Consider the following 18,764-nt stretch of genomic DNA (forward strand, 5'->3'; position numbering starts at 1 on the left):
GACTCTCTTTTTTCCGCCTCGGCCGCCCCTCCGGGTGGCCTCTGCTTTTCACCACCGTCCTTGGGGTGGCTGTTCTGACTTCTCTATTACTCTCTTCCTGCTGCTTCCCTACTCTCTCTGTTCGCTACCGTCGCCCCACCAGCCCGCTTTTTTTCCGTCAGGTTATATAGGTCAGAGGGTCAGGGCGCATGCTTGCTGAGACTGAGCCTCGAATAGCCCCGCGAGCCGACTGCTACCCAGCTACCTTGAAAGAGAGCCGAGTGCTATGCAGATATCTTCGAAAGAGTATCTGCGAGAAGTAGTGTTGGCGCTCCATGGCCTGTAGCGCCATAGCTAAAGTTCATAACCGTCCCCAGTGTGGGCCTCAGAGTGCCCTGGCGATCCAAGAAGCTGTCATGTAGGCGCTGTTGGCCCACCTGGACGCCGAGGCGGTGTTGTGGTGAGCCCCTTGAATTTCACTAACTGCTCCGTGAGTCTCAACCCAAAGTGTGGGCTTGTTCTGTAGTGGCAGGGACCGTTATCTATACTTATACACGGGGCTATGTATCTACGAGGAGGCCAGGAGGCGGCCCCAGAAGCGGACAGGCAAGCAAGAGCATTGTAGACGGGCTCAGCAGTCCTTCCACATGTGTGTAAATTTCCTGGCACCTTCCGAGACCAGTCACTGATAATGTTGCCAAACTGGGAACGGTGTTGACCGCTCGTGTCATGTTTGTGGTCGTGAACAGCGGGGAAGTCCCACCTGTAGGTACTGTTCTCTCACCTGCATGGCAGAGGAGCATCAATGGAATGATAGATCCGACTCCGGGCACTGGGGGAACACTGCTCGTGGACTCAGTGTCTGCCCGGCACTGTCATGCGACACCAAGAGGAAGCGAGTGCATCCAACAAACTAAGGCTATCGGAGCTGGGCGTGCCACCGCATGAATACCCGACCCGGCTCGACAAACACCTAAGTCATTAAACACACGGACGAGGCGCTCGCGGTAGTCCGTTCCCGGTAACACCAGCGACATCGGAGGGAGGTGGGCCTCTTGCTAAGAGAACGACCGCCAGGCCCCCCGTGTTTGAAGCGCAGTCTTTTTCCCCCATCCTGCCAGTTTCAAAGACAGTCCCGAGCCTTCCCCCTCCTAGACCGTCAATGAACCCGGCATATGGCAATAAAAAGGACGGTCGCTTGCAAGTTTGTCGGGAGTGAAACTCAGGCATTCATCGGTGCTTGCAGGAGAAAGCCCCCGCAGAAGGCCTCTAGTTGCGGCGGACTTCCTCAGGGGGACTGAACAAACCCTGAGAGAACTGACTTTGCAGCGCTGGTGACAGCGGGGTGGCAGCGTCTTTGGCTCGTTTGTGCCGGAGCAAGTCGAGGTCTCCTCTTTTTGAGACTGCACTCTGCCGGCTTCTACGGGCTGTGGGGTGTTTGTCTCACACCGTGAAAGGGGCATAAACACCACCCAAACGTGGCAGACGTGCAAGGCGGAGGTCTTTTAGGAGAGAGTTGGGCCGGTGTCTGCACCGTGAAGGAGACGCTGCCCACGGCGCGGATGAAATCACCTAGAGGCAGTCGGGATGCTTCACGGGTTTGGTTGACGTCGTCGCCTGTGTCCTTCTCGGGCAGTGCCCTACCTTCATTTTTGGTACGCGTCGAGGTATTTTGAGAGCGCCAGTTTCGAAGAGCCACAGGGTCAGCGCCTGCTGCCTTTGCGTCAGGTCCACTGTCACCGGCTGATCATCTGCTTCAGCGTAGCCTGAAGATCGGGCTCGCTCTTCAAGGGCAGGGGGCACAGCGAGTCTCCACGGGCACGATTGCATTGTATAGCAGCAAGGGTACCTAGTCTCTCTCACCCTCTCTGACCGTCACTCAAGCGGCTAACGGGAGAGCACGGAAAAAACCGGTTGCAAAGAACGTCCCAACACCAACACCGTGTGTAGGGTGCGGGTCTGCACTTTCCCTTCAATCAGGAGATGTTCTCAACATAGGCAGAAGGGGCAGGCTTCACAAGCTCCTAATCGCTGAGTCCACAGCCAGCTGAAAGTCGCTCAGCTGCTTCGCGGGGGAGCACCCTGAGCTTTCTGTGCTGACTTCTGGAGTGCCACGTAAAAACGCTTCCACCCTCTTTGCCACAGTTGCTGCTTGGCGCAGGTTTTCCTCGCCACCCAGCGCATACAGGGCCTGGGCTCTTCTCCACAAGGCTTTCACGTTCCTACTGTCGAGCTGCATGGCCCTCAGGCTGTCCTCTGCCGCCCGGGCATACTTCCCCAGCTTCATGTAAACGAGGCTTCTGTTTGAATACAAGACACTGTGCAGCTCGGAGGATATACGCTTGAACATGGATCGGCACCTGTGAAGCGGCAAGTTCTTACTGAGACGGGGTGGGAGCTCTGCATCTGGCAGAGCAACATCGCTCGGGTTCTCCTCCGCTCCTTCCAAGCAGGCTGTCAGCAACCCCAATGACTTTTCGAAATTTCCTTCGCTGAATGCAGTTAACGCCTCCTTCTTGGTTGCTAGGATTTTCCGGGTTCGTGGACTGTAGGAGTTCTCTTCCTCCAAGGTAGGCAGGTAGCAGCTTGGTGTGGCCTGCGGAAGCGGAGAGGCGGTGGCTTTGGGGGACGCCCCACTTTTGGAGCTGGTAGCCCGCTGCCGAACGAAAGGGCCGCACGTTCCGCACAGCGGGACCACCAGGTCGTCATTGCCAGAGGTAGACTGCCCCCGTCCATTGTTGCTGTTGTCAGCGGAACTCAAAGGGCTCGGAGACGTGCCGGTCGTCGTGGCACAGGTACCGAGAGAGCTGTCCGCTGCACCAGGGCATTCATTTATATTTGGGGGAGTTGGGGAGCTCTTTACCTCCACAGGATCTTCCCGAGGCGTCGGATTCGGTTTCGTCCTGTTTCCTGTTGGACTTTCCTCGTCACTCTCATTCTCACCATGGTCAATTGACACTTGGATACGAACTTGGCGTCGTCGCCTGTCCTCGCCGGTGGTGGGGCACGCGACTGTTTCGGAAGGGTCAGCTTCGCCGCTCTCTCTCTCTATGGCCATTCCCGCAGCGCCTCCGCTTTCGCTGGCGGCTATACCTACGCCTCGACCGTGTGACGGAGCCTGGTGGGTCTTCTTATTCGCGGATGAGCTCGTACCACTGCTTGATCCTTCCCCGTGCGAGTTCTTCATGACTCCGTCCGAATCATCTTCAGCATCTTCCTCTACAGTGTGGCTTTGGGAGTTCTTGCAATTCCTCTTCGTACCCTTATCTACATTTCTGAGGCCTGAGAGGCCCGGACAGTTTGCTTGTCCTAGCCCCTTATCGCCTGCGGTCGTACTCTCGTAGCTATGAGAGAGGCTCCGTTGCCAAGCCAGCAGATCAGCTTTGGCGGCTCTGATTTCAGAATCAGACGGTGCTCCTAGGGCAATGCCTGAGCGTCCCACTCCAGTTTTTTCCTTGAGTACGCTGGCGAGTTTCTTCTTTGCCGCGTCGAGCAGCTGGTAATAGTATCCCCCGTCCTGCTCGAGCAGAACAATACACTTCCTTAGGACATGAGGCTTCGTGCAAGCCGCGATGAGTTCGAAGTCGATGTCGGTAAGGGTGACTTCATCTGTTACCGCCATCGTTGTCGACCAAAAAGCTCATTCTGTGTGCGGCGACACGTGATACGGGTTGGTGCTCAACGGCATTTCCCTGCACGGAAGTTCCGCAGGCGGCACCGCTTACCAGTGAGATAGAGCAGACAACTCGCAGCTTCGTTTAGTGCGCCACAGAGAAAAATAGGAATGAGGTACCGTAACTACTGGAGGGTGCCACCACCCCCCCAAGCCGTTTTCGGACACAACCGGAGGCGGCAATGGCCGCTACCTCACCGTCCAGTCAGTGCGCCGGTAATGAGCGACGTACGTCCAAGACAGGTTGGTAGTGCCAGAGAATCTTGAGACTGACAAAGTAGCAAGGCACCAACGCGTGGTGGAAAGCGCTTCCGCCGGGCAGCACCGGCCCCACATTCGTCCAGCAGGCGAACGACAGATCACCTGCACCGGCAGGGCCTGCAAGTGTGATCGTCGGGTGGCGCTATCACCGTTGGCAATTACGTTTGCCAAGAGCATCCCGCTTGTGTTTCTGTTTGGAGTGCAGTAGATTCTAGCGCATGCGACAACGCTGCGAAACCGCACAACCGAACACAGCCTTGCTATCAAATGTGTAGGACAGGACGCGTGTATCGAAACTCAAGGCAGGGAGATCGAACCCGAATGGGAGTTACCAGAGGTCACTTGGGGCTGCGTTCCCAGTTGGTTATCGCTTCCTCCGAACGAAATCCTTCACTGTCGCTGTTCGGAGAAGTGATATTGTTGGGTCAGACAAAAGTTTTTGAAGCAGGCCACCTTACATATCGCGGAGTGCGAGGGGACTGCCACAGCTGCCCCTCTTAGATGCAACGGGCCAGCTAAGCAAGTGAGCCTTCCACAATTGAGCAGTGCGGCCGACCAAGATCCATAGAGACAGCAGATCAGACGCCACATTGCTTGTAATTCTGCTGAACTGAAAGGAACTAGGATAGGTGAATTAAGGGCGGTACCGTGAAAGCAACGTACACAAGTTTTTCGGATCTACAAGACATGCAGCGCCAAGGCAACAAGCCCCTTGGGAAAGAAAGTTGAGTGCTTCCGTGCCGTAGCCAGAAATCCTGGGGCACTTGCAAAAGGCTCGGAACGGGCTGAGTCAGGAAGCATGGAGAAACGGCGGGATCTGGACAGCTATGCGCGAGCGGGCAGGGCGTGGAGGGCACCTGGCCCCTTACCCTGCAGCGGCCGCCCCCGGACCCCGGAGATTGCTCCACTCTGACTCTGCGGGAGAGGCGCGACTCATATTAGACTACATGAGAATGGTTCCCGGCTCACAAGGCCCGAAGAGCCCATACTGTGTCGCCTCGTGGGAATAACGTGGCTTGTACCGAGATTCAGCCTGCGTTTCAGGTTTATTCTATAGAGCCGACGAGGCTAGTTCGCAGTCTGTAGTCCCGATGTCCAAACACGACAAGCAGACCCCAGTTACCGGAGGAGTGCACCACTACTGACTATCTTCTCTCCATGTCCCACACCCGCCGTACCGTTGCTCAGCCGTTGCAAACTGTCGTGCCTTCACTCGCCGCAAGTCAGGCAGGGGTGCCACTCGATTGTCACAAGCTACTCGCTAAGGGATGCGGGATCGCTCTGTGGCCGTACGAGCTTCCAACTCCTCCTGTCACCTTCACCAGCGAAGCCCCTGTCGTCGCCATTACAGAACCCGCCGTGATGCCGTCTAATAACACCGGTTATGCTGCCGGCTTCCACCGACCAGAGACTTCGCCGGAGCGGGACTTGCTTTCTTCGTTTTTTTCGAGCTGTCGCTGCCTCTCAAATACCTCGGAGGCCTCCTGCCCCTAGGGATACCAGTAGGATGCCTGGCGTCCGTGGAGACATGTCTCAAGTATCATCAGCACATGAACCGGCGCATACCATGCTGGAGCTGGAGGCGGGACGATGATAGCTCTGGGCGAAGGGCCAGTCTGCCGTCTGGACTCCGGCAAGAGCACCGCGTCCACTGGCCTCGCCTCTCCCGGGACTGTGCTCAACAAGCAATCTAAGACCCTTCAAGTCTCGACAGGGGCGACTGGAAACAGACGTAACATTCAGCTCATGCTGCACGTGCCCCATAAACGCCTGGTGTTAAGATAGCCCGCACGGCCCCCCAGCTTCTCAGGCCAATCTGGAGAATGAGGAACAGCAGAAGCCTACAGCCGTTGCAGCTGGGGGAGAGTAGCCCTCTGCTCCGCTGAAGCCATGTTTCGCGTTAAAGCTGACTGATGTCGTCCTTCAGTCACCCCACGGGAACTAGATGTGGAAGCACGGCTTACCAGCGTCGCCTGCGCCTGCCACGGGACCATTCAGTGTCGGGAACGCCGTCGTCCGGCGTTTCGAAGCTGGTCCTGACAGGGCAGTGAAACTTGCTCCTCCCTGGCCCTCGCAGACAGTCGTGCTTTGGCACGGGGTCGAGCACCTCAATACAGCACTCACAACCCAGAGTGGTTTCGAGTGTGAATGCAGCTCATTCCGAAAGACGCGCGGGCCTTCGCCATTCTGAACTGGAACAGGCGGCACCTGGGTTCCGTTTGTTCACGTGCGGAGTGCGGCCGCCACGACTCAGCAGCTGGTACTGGTACAAAGAAGGGGCCGTAAAGAGCGCCGAACGGCTCTGAAGGCTTACTGGAGACACAAAAAGATTTTGAGGGAGAAAGGACGGTAACAGAGTACGCGCGATCGGAGTCGAGTTCGCACACAAGAGCCCAGGAGTGTATTCCAGCGAAGGGCTGGTGGCAATCGAGCCTATATCTTTTGCATTCCCCAGGGAGCGGCTTCCAAATCTCTAATTTTTCCAAAAGTGGGTAACCAGCGAGTAGGGTGAGCAAACTGCACTCCTGTGAGGCCCCCTTTGCCACCGAAACCAGATGGAAAGTTCGCTTGGAGAGGTCCAGCTGAGAATCGAGACCACCAAGACCGGCGACTAGCTACAGGCAATAGTCGCTTATTCTGCCCCCTAACTCTAGCTGGCCGGGTGCTTCTTGCTGCTCGTGTTGGCGTAGACCCTTGGCTGGCGGCCTCGACCAGGAACAGCGCAGCCGCCTCTCAGGTAACTCCCAACTAGCTTCGGGACGTTGGGGGAACTGCAACACTCGGCTGCTCAGCGGAGGCACTACCTTGTCGTGCAGTACAGCCTAGAAAAAAAAGGAGAGACGCGTATTCCAGACCCAAATCCCGAATCAGATGGTCTCCCGCGAACGTAGCCAGCCCGGTCAGTTTACCTGTAACGTCTACATACAATCTTTTTGAACACTTGATGCTGCAACCTACCTACGTGTTTACCGACAGCGGACCCAAGGTGAAAGACGTAAAGCCGCGCCGCCACCTTGGAAAGAAGCAGTAAAAAGAGACATCTAGTTCCCTGATACAACGCATGCAATCCTTCAGGAGCTGATAAAACAAAGGTGCTTGTATACAGATATATGTATAGATATCTATGTGCAGAGAGATAATGCCCCACCCGCTGAGCTCTGCAGTTCACAACTAGCTGCGTCCTCTCGACCATCACACACTCGGGAGTAGACTGACGCAGCACACATAACGCCTTGGAGAATCTTCTAGTAGCAAATTCGCCGGACTTAACCAAGCCTCGCGTGCATTTCAGAGTCCAGAACTCAGTTCTGTCTACTGTCTGCCTGGTTTTGCTTGGTATCCGACCTCGTCGCCCTGAATCAATACTATGGCAGTGACCTCCTCAAATGTATTACTTGCTGACCTCAGTTACATAACTGCATCAACCATAGTAGGTGTACTGATTGCCGCCGGGACTAGGACTCATCGATATAGCTCCCAGCAGACGTATGCATACCCTGGAAAAACTCTGAGGAGGCCACGTGGGTAAGTGCCGACCTAGCCAACGAACAACTGACGTCAAGAAGCACGACCGCTCTCACCAGCACAACCTGTTGCACTCTTCTGATGCTACCTTAGGGAGATATCGTGCGGCCAATGGCTATGAGAGGAGAGAGGTACATTTGTCCACCACGGGGGGAACGTTTTCGGTTTTGGAACCTCCCAACAACGGTGCGATGTTCGGGGTTTTACTTCCGTGCGAGGGGCCGCGTGCAGTGAGCGTGCTTCTCCAGTTCAGTTAGATCGTCCGGGTCTTTTGAGTGCGCTCCCGGCACTGAACAACCTGGAGCAGTTTTGCTTTGGGACGGTGAGCAGCGTGGCATCATGTCAACGTTACCGGCCAAGGATGCGGGCCAGCCGCAGACGGCGAATTCGGGTAAGAAGAGTATGTATCCGAGGGCGTCGGCCGGCGCGGCTTACCACATACCCTGGAAAAATTCACTTCTACGGGCGAGTTTTTAACGAGAAGTCCCCTAGTTGTGCGCGCGTACCAACATGACAGAGCATTCTTAGACGAGGCCTGGACACTCGTAAAACGTGGAACAATTGATGACCCGCGAACCGCTGAGCAAGAGCCCGGAGGTCCAGCGCCTTTAGATAGTGCAGCTGGTGGTCGAGACGACGCTGTTAAGAGCGGTGTCAGTGCAATACAAGACTTACCATTTGTTCAGACGCCTAATTCTGTACCAGCGTCTATCGCCCACATCTTGCCCAGAGGATGATGCTACGCGGTGCCTCCTGAGTTGTGTGCAGTCTTCGCCGGTTTCGCCACTGTGCTGAAGGAATGGCAAGTTCCAAGTCATCACCGGGGAGGTACAGAATGAGCAGAGTGCATCCACAAGCATGGCCGCAGATGTTTGTGACAGCAGAAAGACCTGGTTTTCACTACATATGGTCATGGCTCCTGGTTACCCCTCGGCAGTAGTGAGGGAATCCCCCAGTGGTAAAAGGACGGCCGATTCCCGGACCCAAGCACTTGTGACGCCTCTTTAGAACGTCCGGCAAGCAAGAGTCACTCACAGTTCTGTTTCCTTCCACCCCTTATCCACTTTACTTCGTGGCAGATACCGTCCTTCATTTCTTCCTACTCGGCCCTGCACCGGCCTGAGTGTTCCTCCCCCTGCGTCTGACCCAAAGCGACGGGCTCAGGTGCGGCCTCCGCTGCTACCCTCGGTCGGGAGGATTGAACTGAACTAAGAAGGCGGTTGTTGACGAACGACAAAAGTAAGCCATAGAAAGAGTAGGCATATGACCAGCCGTCACGGCCCCACTGCAACCGACCAAGCCACCGCCATGTCCAAAGGCCCCTAGTTGCACCGACAGCTATCGGATGCACGAAGCGAATGCGGTTTGGGCATAAATTTGGACGACATTTCTCCTAGCACTGGTTAGTGCAGAAACAGTCCCAGAGGTCCGGAGCAGGCAGTTTTTTTGAGGGCCTCGGCTGATGCTGAGTTTGAACTCAGTTTGATTGAGTTCAAAAACTGCCTGCATCTGACCCTCTGGGAATGTTTATGCACTGACCAGTGGTAGTGAAAACGTCGTCCAAATTTATGCCCAAACCGCATTCGCTTCTTGCCACCTACAGCGTGAGATGGCTGGCTCGCCACACCACGCGCCGAGTCCAGCTACGGTGACGAGATTTGTCAAAAAACGGACTTCTACGGAAGTAGCAACGAACGTTGGGGCTATGGTCGCAAACTTTACCGCGAGGCAGTGACACTGCCTGTCCTGCTCGTGAGAGCATGCTGTAAGAGAACCCCCGGCGGTCAGAAGTGTAGTCTGGCCTGGTGTCAGCTTGGGGAAACGGTGAGTGACTGTGTAACTAGTACACGTGGTCGGGACAGCATTTTTCTTCGGAAAAATTGAAGAAAATCTATACCGCTGATCTGTACCTTGGCCGCCCCTGGGCCAAGGGATACGGCGTCGGGCTTAGCTTGACTCCGCCAAGCGTACCAGTTTGCGAACAGCTCAGCAAGACGTCTCGCAGAGGCTCAAGCAGGCACACCTAGAAGTTCCACGGGCGTGCAGGCATGCATGCATGCATTAAGGCAACTGCGACAAACATCTGTTCCGAACAGCAATTCACACTGTTGCCGCTAATCCCTCGCCACCCTAGAACTTCTGTGTGTTGGTCTTCGTGTCCTTCCTGCAGCACGGTTGTCAAGATATTCCCGCTCGCCTGCGGTGGCACGCCGGAGTTATTGGGTCCGAGTTCAACCATTCTGGTTTTGCGTAGGATTCGGGCTCGATGCTGCGAATCGATTGTTAACCCCAGATTGACTGCCGGAGGTGCTTTTTCTCTGTTGCGTAGTCCACTTATAGTATGACGCGATGTGATTTGCACGCGGAAATTGAATCAGCGGAGGCGTAGCCACGCCATTACAGGAACCACCCAAACACAGACGGGATAGTCTCATGTATGGGAGCAGATACAGATTCACATTTCCCGTGTCTTCGCTTAAAATGTCGGCAATCGGTACCATTCGGCCTTCCGGTTGGGTTTGCTGCTGGAGAGTTCAACGGCGCCTTGGAGTTCTACGTTTCAGCGTGGACGTCGCCGGCCCTGTTCTTCCGCGGTCACCGCCTTGTCTGGATTTTGCAGAGTCCTCTGCGTGACCAGTTTGTTCTGCATCGTGAGTGCCAAGCCCCCGGAACTCCACACTCTTCCAGGCTGCGACATTGCCTAGGAATTCTAAAGCGTGTCCTGGCGGACTTCCGCTTGTTCTGCCGCGGCGGGCCGTGTTTTTTCTAAGCTCCTAGGGACGGCAAGAAGCCTTGGAGACTTCGGAAAAAAGCCCGAGAGAGCCTTCTACATTTTCGCACCATGGCAACTGCCAGGCCTTGCGTCATCCTTTGGGGCTTTCCCTGCGGCACGACACTTTATTCATCGCACTCCCATCTACTGGGCTGCCTGTTCTCTCGAGCCGTTGAGTTATCAACCGCGTCTCGGGAAGGCTTTGGAGAGGCTTTCCCGCCTCTATGTCCTGGCTGCTCTTCTTTGAGTCGGCCTGTACGGGCTGTCAGACGTCAGCCTTCATCTAGGGTGTGCTCTCTCCGTTGGTCGGTAAGGCGTGTGCCGGGAGAGCGCGGCGCATTACTGCAGACTAGTAGTTTATCGCTGCAGGGCACACGCATCACTCGCTCTGCGGGGCAGTGCGACTGTCGCTACATTGCGCCGTTGCGGTTACCGACATCGCGTCCCTCGCGGGTCTTCCCGGAGTCTTCGGCGTCTGTTGCTGCCCCATCCCGTGCTTCTTCTTTCTTTGGCTTTCACTTAGCTTTTTTCTCATCTTCCTCGAGATTCAGGCGGCCTTCTCCCCTTTCGCCGCGACCCTCGTCGCCTTCTCAGTCTACTCACCCTGTGCCACAGCCTGAGCACAGCAGTTTTGGACCTGGCAGTCATCGGACCACGATCCCGACTGGCCAACAGCAGAGAATGGATCCCAATTCTGCTCACTGGTCTTCTTCAGCACCGGCTGCGCACCGCGCATTGGGCTCTGCGCCCACGTGGGAAACGAGTACACAGGAGAAAAGCGGGACTGGCGAATATTTACCTACCTTTGCTCAACAGTTTCTCAACGACCGGCTGCTCTCTCAAGACAAAGTGCAGTTCACTAAGGTGCGCCGCCACGACGCTTAAGACTGGTCCAAGTGAACAGGCTGCCCACGTGCAAAACGATCCGCCAGTTTCGGCGGCCTTGTTCTTCTTAGCCGAGAGATGATGAAGCCTCCTCACCTGAAGCCCTTTCCCGCTGTTGCACGCGACATACCTCTCTCTATCAATGGCTCCGGTACCTTCGGTGTGCTCTTGCAACACCCCGGCGCCTTCTCTATGTGCAAAGCAGTACGCGCGGAAGTGGTGCAAATATCCCAGGAGACCTCTCAGGGCCGTTCTGGCAATCAAATTGTATAATCTGTTGGGGTGCTTCGTTTTTTGAATTTGGTGCGCTACCGTCGTCTTCAGGTGTCAGAGAAAGGCACCCCCGATGCGCTTTTTGCGGAGTGTCTGGATAGTATTCGCCGGCGACGTTACGAGTTGGATCCCGATGTCGACAATCGGCCTTCTGCAGCCATCGAGAAACTCACACAGGAGGAGAGAGCAATCGCAACGAACATCTTCCAAAGGGTCGACCCGGAGCGGAAGGTGAGTGCCTAGAGTCCTTTCCACGGACCCAGCTGTCTTGGAAAATCCCCGTCCCCCCACCTGAGACGACATCGGGAAAGCTCGGAAACAGTTCGACCTGGAGGCCCAGTTGAGGTCGCAACACGGAAACAGTCGCACACTTGATGATACCGTCCCGACTCCAGCCAGTGGGCTCCGATCTATCGTAGTCTCAAGAAAACTGGTCATCTCGGCTTCCAGGCAGTTTTGCTGCTGCATTACTCCAAGTGCGTACTTCCATTCCGGGGACACACTCCTTCGGGTGTTTTCTGAAGGCCGGAGATCTCTCCCAAGTTTTCACCTGGTTGGTGTGAGAACATATCTGGATTCCTTTGCCCAGAGTGTCATCTCGAGGGTCAACAAACTTGAGGCGTGGACTGACTGCTACTGAATTTCCAGCCCAGTTCAGCGCTGTCTGGGGAACGCGGGTATGATTTTACGCGTCGCAGGCCTGGGGCATTTCTTTCACGGCCTTGGTCCCTTTACTCGTCTTCTGGTTTCGCCATTGTATACACCTGTTTGACGCTCGAGGCTGCGGCCACAGGGGGGAGCTTACATGGAAATGCGTTCACCACAAAGTACCTAGTGGACGCGTCGTAGATTCTTGCGTGCATGCCTCAGGTGGCGCCTAGACTGGAGTTTCGAGGACACTACATCGACCCGCTGTGGGACCCCTTCAAACGAGTGGAAGAGCTCCAGCAGCAGGTCGCGCAGGACCTCACCGAGTTCTCCAAGTAAGCGTAGCGCCTGCAGCCAGTTTCTCCATTGTTTGGAAACAACTAGCTACTCCCGTCAGCAGGGCTACACATATAGAACTGCTGGAGTGTTCTGGAAAGTGTAGAGGAGAAGAAAAATCCCGAGATTCGTTTACTCTCTCGGCCAGGGGGACTGTTGAGTGGGCGAGCCCCCTATCGGATGCCAAGCAACTCTTGCCCGGCAGGACTCTTCCACGGAACCAAGTGAGAACTCTGACTGTCCTCGTGTCAGGAGCCGCTTTGCTGACAAATGCGAACCAGCAGACCAGCGTGTGGCTAGACTTGAGTGGTCTGCTAGATGCTAGCGTGGCCAGCGCTTAGTCACTAAATGCCTTCGACCATAAGAAACCGCGACGGGAACTTGTTGGCTAGACTTTGACTTGTTCAACCAGCCTGGGATCACAAAATATCTTTGTATGGTAAGATTGAGCGTGGACTATCGAATGAAACAATGTGCTCCACCGCTAGTCTAAGTCTCTAACATACCTTTTACCTTCAACTGTACGGAACGTAACAAACCTCCAGGTACACTTTCTCACAGGCAGTCCACGGCGGTCCTATTGTAAGAATGCCCGATATCCGTTTGTCGGATATCAGGTTTGTTTGTGGAGTAAACTACGCTCTCAGCATTGTGTTTTGAGGGGCACTGCGTGTCGCCAATCTTGTAGCTGAGCCGCGGTTCAACCGTGCTTTCCTATGCAAACAACGCAGGTTGGTTGGTGCCGCAGAGGCTCGTCGGCAGCGGCTGCTCTTGCGCGCCTCCCTTCGCCGCCAATACCGCATGCACGATCCGCTGAACGAGGGCCACCGTCGCTTTTTCGGCTCGCCGGTATGACCGCAGACAAGATTTCGCACTTCCGGGGTGGAACCACTTCAGTGTGTGTCTAATACAGCGCTATATTCCGGTGTGCTAGCGTCCTACAAGGCCTACAGAAACCTCGTCCCTTGGGCCAAGATTCGTCACTCCCTGAGCACAGGTCGATCTTCCGCACAGGTGTTTCAGTCGGTCTCCACTGTCCCTCAAGGCACGTCGGCTTGTCTCCGTGGGTGCGGTTGTGCACAGTTGATGCAATAAAGCGTATATAGTTTTGAGCCATAGTTAAGCGCTTGCGCTTTTACTCCATGCCGCGCATATGAAATGTTTGCACTTGCCGATGTGTATTGCGTCTATTTATGGGCACGGACCCTTCCCGCTGGTGGCGATAGTCGACTTCATTCTGCGTCGCTGCCATGTCCTCGCAGCCCGCGAGTCCATTTCCAGTGCCACACCGCGTGCACGAAAGATTCTGGGATCCGTCGGCGGACGTGCGCGTTGCGCTGAAGAACCGTAACATACCCATCAGCTGGAGAGGTCAGACCCACAGCGCCGGAACCCAACCGTGGAAGACGTGTCATGAGAGAGTCGTGGGCATCGTAGATCGGTCAACACGCCAGTTTTGAAGGTCTATGAATCGCACGTGGTAGTTTTAGGCAGGGCAGCTTACTTCAATTTGCTCGAGTGGTGTGCGACCCCCGTGTGCGGCACCGAATATCGATCCAAACATAGCCGTAGAGCAGGCACGCGATGTGCTGGGCGATTGGCTGGTTTGCGCATATTTTTGTGACATAATGTCTCTCAGAGTGAACCTTGGTCCTAGGAAGCTGCGTGGAATGGCGCCTAGTTCTCAGCGACGCGTATGGGATCTTCCTTGATTGCGTGCACTAGACATGATTGAGAGGAATAATTGCTGAGGGCCACCCGCCGCGCAGACGGCGCCTTCCATGTTTCCCGGTGTCTAAATTCCCGCATGCGGTTGGTGCTGCCGACGCCTCCCAATGAGAGTCCGGGATGTAACATCTTCCCAAGTCATCTGTTTCCGTAGTGGCTTTTCATTATGCAAGACCAGACACCGAAGAAGAGAAGCGCTGCTGTCACTCTTGGCTTCCCTACCAGCACCTTCCCCTCCCCTCAAATCTTCTCTTGTGTGCGGTAGAGGACGGAAAAAAGAAGAGGGTCATTGCCGCCCCTGTAGCGTCTGTTCGTCTGCATGCTGCTCCTCAGCGTTTTTGCCTAAGAAAAGTCCGTAGCAGTGTTAGGGCTAGTCAGACCTTTTGGTGAGTTCCGTACAGATCTCCACATCTTGCATCACTTCATTGGAGACAATGGGCTCGTGCTGCCCCGGCGTACCACCCACGCATCAAGATACCAGCAGCGCTGTATTTTCAAGGCCATCTCGACCGCTAGACGGATGGCGCTTTTTCCTTACGACTGGAAACCTACTCCGGGCGAGCTGATGCCCGTCATGGATCCGCTTCAGGTGTCGGGCTGTCGTATGCATTGATACCTGCCTCTTTCATGTGTATACGTCTCCACGTCTTCAGAGTGGCAACTTTCGAAGTGTTGAGACCACAGCTGACGTACGCGTGTATCTTCGGCCGCGCTGCCCTTGATCCGGCGCGCCCATTTCTGCCTAGCGTACACACTCATCTCGGTTTCTCTTCACTGTGTCAGCGCGTCTCCATTCTGTTTCTTTCCGGCCAGCAGGCGACTATGTCGGTTGCGGGTCTTCCTAAGTCTATGATTTGAGTGTCGTACACATGATTCCAGTGAGAGCGCGGGGCGGCCCGACGGGCGTGAGGGAATAAGGATGGTCTAATTTTCGCATGTGTTTTACTCTGCGTGTTGCTTCCGCATTCGCTGCAGTACGCCATAGAATGTAGGGACAAATCGTTGGACAGTTGTTTCTTTATTCAGTTAGTCGGTGTGAAACTTAACGAAGTGCCGGCCGGTCTGAGCACAACTTTGTTCGGAACCCGGCAGTACCACGGTTTCAACAAGAAACTCAGTGGGTGCGCAGTCCAGTAGCGTGTTGCAAAAACCGTTTCAGTTGTACCAGCCAGCTGGCAAGTGTCTAGATCGCTGTCTGGAAGACAACAGTTGAGGTTCGGAAGCAACAATCAGAATCAGTTAACTATGTGGCGAGCTCCTGACTGATGGAGAAGCACGTGTCTGTATGTCGTTCCGTCGGTACGTAGATGAAGAGGCGGTAGCTGCACCGCTGAACCGGAGTGTTGGAAGTGACGCTGTTGCGTCGTGGAGGTGAACAACCTCGTAGAACAAAAGCACGTGGAGATGGTTGTTGTTGTGCCCTTGCATGGCGTCTCGATGTAGTGTAAATTGTCTTTTCCAAGATAGCAAGAAGACCGTAGAGTGCCCGCTGTGCGTTGCAATGACGTATGCAGTACCTGGTAGACGAGCTCACGTCTCGTTACAAAGCAACTGGAGACCTCCGCGCTGACGCCATGCTGCGAGTAATGGTTTGTAAATATCCAAGGTTGAACTATTTTCGGTAGGCACTCGTCAGAAGCTTGAAGGTGACCGCGGCGCTCCTGAAGTCTGCTTTCTGAGGACTTTTCTGTGCTGTCTCGGACGCATTCCGCAGCGCCTGCCCGGTTTGAGCTCAAATTCCTCTCCCGGCGTCAGGCCAGGAGGATGCCTGCAATAATGTGATGTTCTGCGTCACGTGACTCCTTTGTATCCGTGTTACCAGGGGTTGGCGTGCTTCAGAGTCCCGGGTAGCTCCCCCGTACACCTGGTGCTTGTCGATAGCTAGCCAGAGAATGCCATACATACTGCTAGTCGTAGGGAAGAAACCACTGGAGAGTGTCTACTCTCTCCTGGGTGAGCGAAGGGAGAGAATCGAGGCGATGTTCGCCCGCCTGTGTGCGGCACCGTAGTGAGCAGCAATCTTTCCAGCAGTTTCTCATTCTTGTACATGGTGGCGAGGCTGAGAGGGGGTGCACCACCTGTCGGTGCTCGTTCAATTTACGACGAGTTAAACTCTGTTGCACGGAATTACAAATTGTACGAAGCAGACTCGGCATTAGCAATAGCACACCACATCTAATCGAAGACGCCAGTTGTGAAGTATGTTTCTTTAGGACTTCACTATCATTCGCTGCTTTGCCCGTTCACAGGTACACGCAGTCGAAGGCAGAAGGAAAGCAGCGGAAAAGGCAGGCACTCCAGCAGCAAGAAGAGGAAGACCAAGGCGACTTTACAAGGCTGCTGCAAAAATACAAACGCGCGTCTAGGGATAACCAGGACGGCTACCGCCCCACGGCGGAACCCTAGTGAATTTGTTTGGACACCTCCCAGCGTCTGCGAAGCCGAAGGCACTTCCACAGTCAAAGTCTCTCGCTGCTGGTGGCGACGACGAAAATTGCGTGGGAGTTGGGGCGACGCTTGGTTTGCAGAGGAGAACCCGCCCGTGCGCTACTTCTTCGGTGGCCTCAGGCCCTCCACCGCCCTTCAGGATCGGTTAGACGAACCAGCAGCCGTACAACCAAGCCACACTTGACGGATGCAGTCTCTGTTTGTATGGTGATTGCCAATAGCCGGTGTGTCGCGGTGCGAGAGGAAGCAACGTGGAGGCAGTCGATCCGGACTTGAATCCTAAAAGTGTGTGGGTGGTCGTCGTATCTCCCGAACCTAAGAGGGCTCGGGTTCGCGTGCCACTTCTGGTGTAACCCGGCTGAGTGTCTACGCAGGAGACGGGGTGCCAACAAAAAAGAACGCTACGCGCGGGGGGCTGACTGTAAAAAGTCCCCGGAGTTTTGGAAGACGCTGTCACCGGTAACGACAAGGAGGCAGCTGCAATAATTTCCCCATAATTAAACAACCCGCTCTTCCCAAGCACCGCTTTTCACGAGTTTCAGGCCCGCAGTCCGCCACCTACCGGTGTTCTAGCTCACAGGTTCGCGGCCGGCCGGCCTGTGGCATCGTCTAACCGTACAGCAGTAGAGAAACAGCAGCACAGTAGAGGATTCTTGACATCGACTATAGCACGTCAAAACTGCTGCCGCCACGTACTGAGAAAAGGCACTCTGCCTGGCCCCCATCTGCTTCACCTGGCGGTACTCGGATGGTTTTGCGGTCGGACGTTACTCCGACATGGGACTCTGACAAAAAGGCGTCCTCTCTTCACATGAGGCACTTTGAAGGTCTGGTGGACTGCCCCTGTAGTAGCTGGTATGGATAGAAGCACTCCTGCTGTTGCATTACCTGCGACGCCGCGAAGCGGCCTTAGTGCAAACGTCAACGTGATGGGCCATACCGAGACATCGTACTGAACGCCTGCTCATTTGGGTGCGGAGCCAACTTCCTCAGTGAGGTAAGCGCGGTGTCAGTTATAGCGGTGATAGCCGAAGTCGACAGCTGGAGAAGAAGTAGAAAAGGAATTATATCGGCTTGGGCCGCCGCGATCTCGGGAAGAGCAGGCAGGGAGAGGCACTTCAACATGAAACTGTAAAGCTGAGGAGCGACACGTTGGGTGACCAAGAAGAGTGCGGACGACTCCTGCTCTGTCAGAGAAGCATGCGGGTACGAGGGGTATCGCAGTCTGAAGGGTATCTGAGGCGGGAGCACGGCGACAAGATGTGCCAAGTCGTCCTTTTCGAAAAGCCCGCGGGCGGTTACTGAGACTGACGGGCTTGGGCCTTTAGTCGCAGCGCAGGCGGTGTCTCCGATGATCAGTTAACCTGTCCCAAGTGCTTGCCCGAAGGCTAGGAGAGCGAGCTATCCCATTTTTCAGAATAAGCTGCTCTGCTGACATACCTGTTGTATGTCTTGAGTACGCTGCCTATCCTAGCAGCGAGACAAGCTGCGGCAGGACAGGCGTTTGAGTGCGGCCTCGCTGAATCCCAGTCGTCTCGAACTCAAGTATGGTTCACCTCTATTGCGGAATTCCTTGCTCTACTTTTCACCGCAAAAAGCGGTTCCCTTTCAGAAGTTCAGGCTCAGGCTCCGGGTGTTTCTTTTGGGCCGTTCTTAACTTTTTTGCTCCAACCGGAGTCTCTGCGTGTTTTTGTAGTGACGCAGGGCTTCCGAAGTTATTGCACCTTCAGCATACGGGCAGGCTTCCGCCCGGCTTGTGTGACCTAGGAAGGCTGGCTTCACAGACACCTGAGCGTGTCGGCTCCTTGGTTGGTTATTCACGCGAAGCAGAAAAAGGTACGCTTGTCCGGCGGAAGCCTGGCAGCGTGGTTGCGGCCAACACGCGTCTTTTTTATGTGATCTGGGTCTGCACCAAGGCGCCGGCCGGGCTGATCAGCCTTGACTCCTATCAGTACGCTCCTTCTGCTGGGGCGTAACTCACGATTCTGCGGCCTGGCAGGCAATCTGAGAGTCCTCTCCCCGAAATTCTGTGCCCACCCTGAGAGATGATACATTCTGCAAGGCAACGTAGTCTGGTAGCCTCGCAGTTGCTCTAGCGCAGGCTACGCAAGGACAGGCAACTCGGTGCAAACGGTTGGATTCCGAGCAATGCCTACTCTTTTCTCACGTCTATCATTTTCAGTCCAGTTCTCGCGGTCGGCAAACAGTCCAACAGAAGCAAGCTTGACAGCGCGC

At 55.2% G+C, this 18,764-nt stretch overlaps 2 protein-coding genes across 2 annotated transcripts; one reads left to right on the plus strand and one right to left on the minus strand.

Moving 5' to 3' along the window:
• Positions 1–746: 746 nt before the first annotated feature.
• Positions 747–1,476, minus strand: CSUI_004719 (uncharacterized protein). Its single transcript, XM_068064904.1, has one exon. The coding sequence runs from the start codon at positions 1,440–1,442 to the stop codon at positions 1,131–1,133; it is 312 nt and encodes a 103-aa protein (XP_067923119.1). The 5' UTR covers positions 1,443–1,476; the 3' UTR covers positions 747–1,130.
• An 8,047-nt stretch (positions 1,477–9,523) lies between these two features.
• CSUI_004720 (ribosomal protein s18) lies at positions 9,524–18,739 on the plus strand. Its single transcript, XM_068064905.1, has 10 exons — positions 9,524–11,075; positions 11,421–11,600; positions 12,240–12,356; positions 13,085–13,202; positions 13,604–13,724; positions 14,483–14,702; positions 15,596–15,702; positions 16,331–18,074; positions 18,226–18,365; positions 18,712–18,739. Exons 1-3 carry the CDS (start codon positions 10,281–10,283, stop codon positions 12,354–12,356), a joined length of 1,092 nt encoding a protein of 363 aa, XP_067923120.1. The 5' UTR covers positions 9,524–10,280; the 3' UTR covers positions 13,085–13,202; positions 13,604–13,724; positions 14,483–14,702; positions 15,596–15,702; positions 16,331–18,074; positions 18,226–18,365; positions 18,712–18,739.
• Positions 18,740–18,764: the final 25 nt, after the last annotated feature.

This window comes from Cystoisospora suis (genome assembly GCF_002600585.1).
Source record: "Cystoisospora suis strain Wien I chromosome Unknown contig_2246, whole genome shotgun sequence".
NCBI lineage: Eukaryota > Apicomplexa > Conoidasida > Eucoccidiorida > Sarcocystidae > Cystoisospora > Cystoisospora suis.

Bases quoted from the DNA above. Each gene is read 5' to 3' on its own strand.
- CSUI_004719 (XM_068064904.1), bottom strand. From the start codon at position 1,442: ATGCCCCTTTCACGGTGTGAGACAAACACCCCACAGCCCGTAGAAGCC.
- CSUI_004720 (XM_068064905.1), top strand. From the start codon at position 10,281: ATGGCAACTGCCAGGCCTTGCGTCATCCTTTGGGGCTTTCCCTGCGGC. The intron at 11,076-11,420 runs GTGCGCCGCCAC...CGTCGTCTTCAG, and splicing joins ACAAAGTGCAGTTCACTAAG to GTGTCAGAGAAAGGCACCCC. The intron at 11,601-12,239 runs GTGAGTGCCTAG...TGCATGCCTCAG, and splicing joins GGGTCGACCCGGAGCGGAAG to GTGGCGCCTAGACTGGAGTT.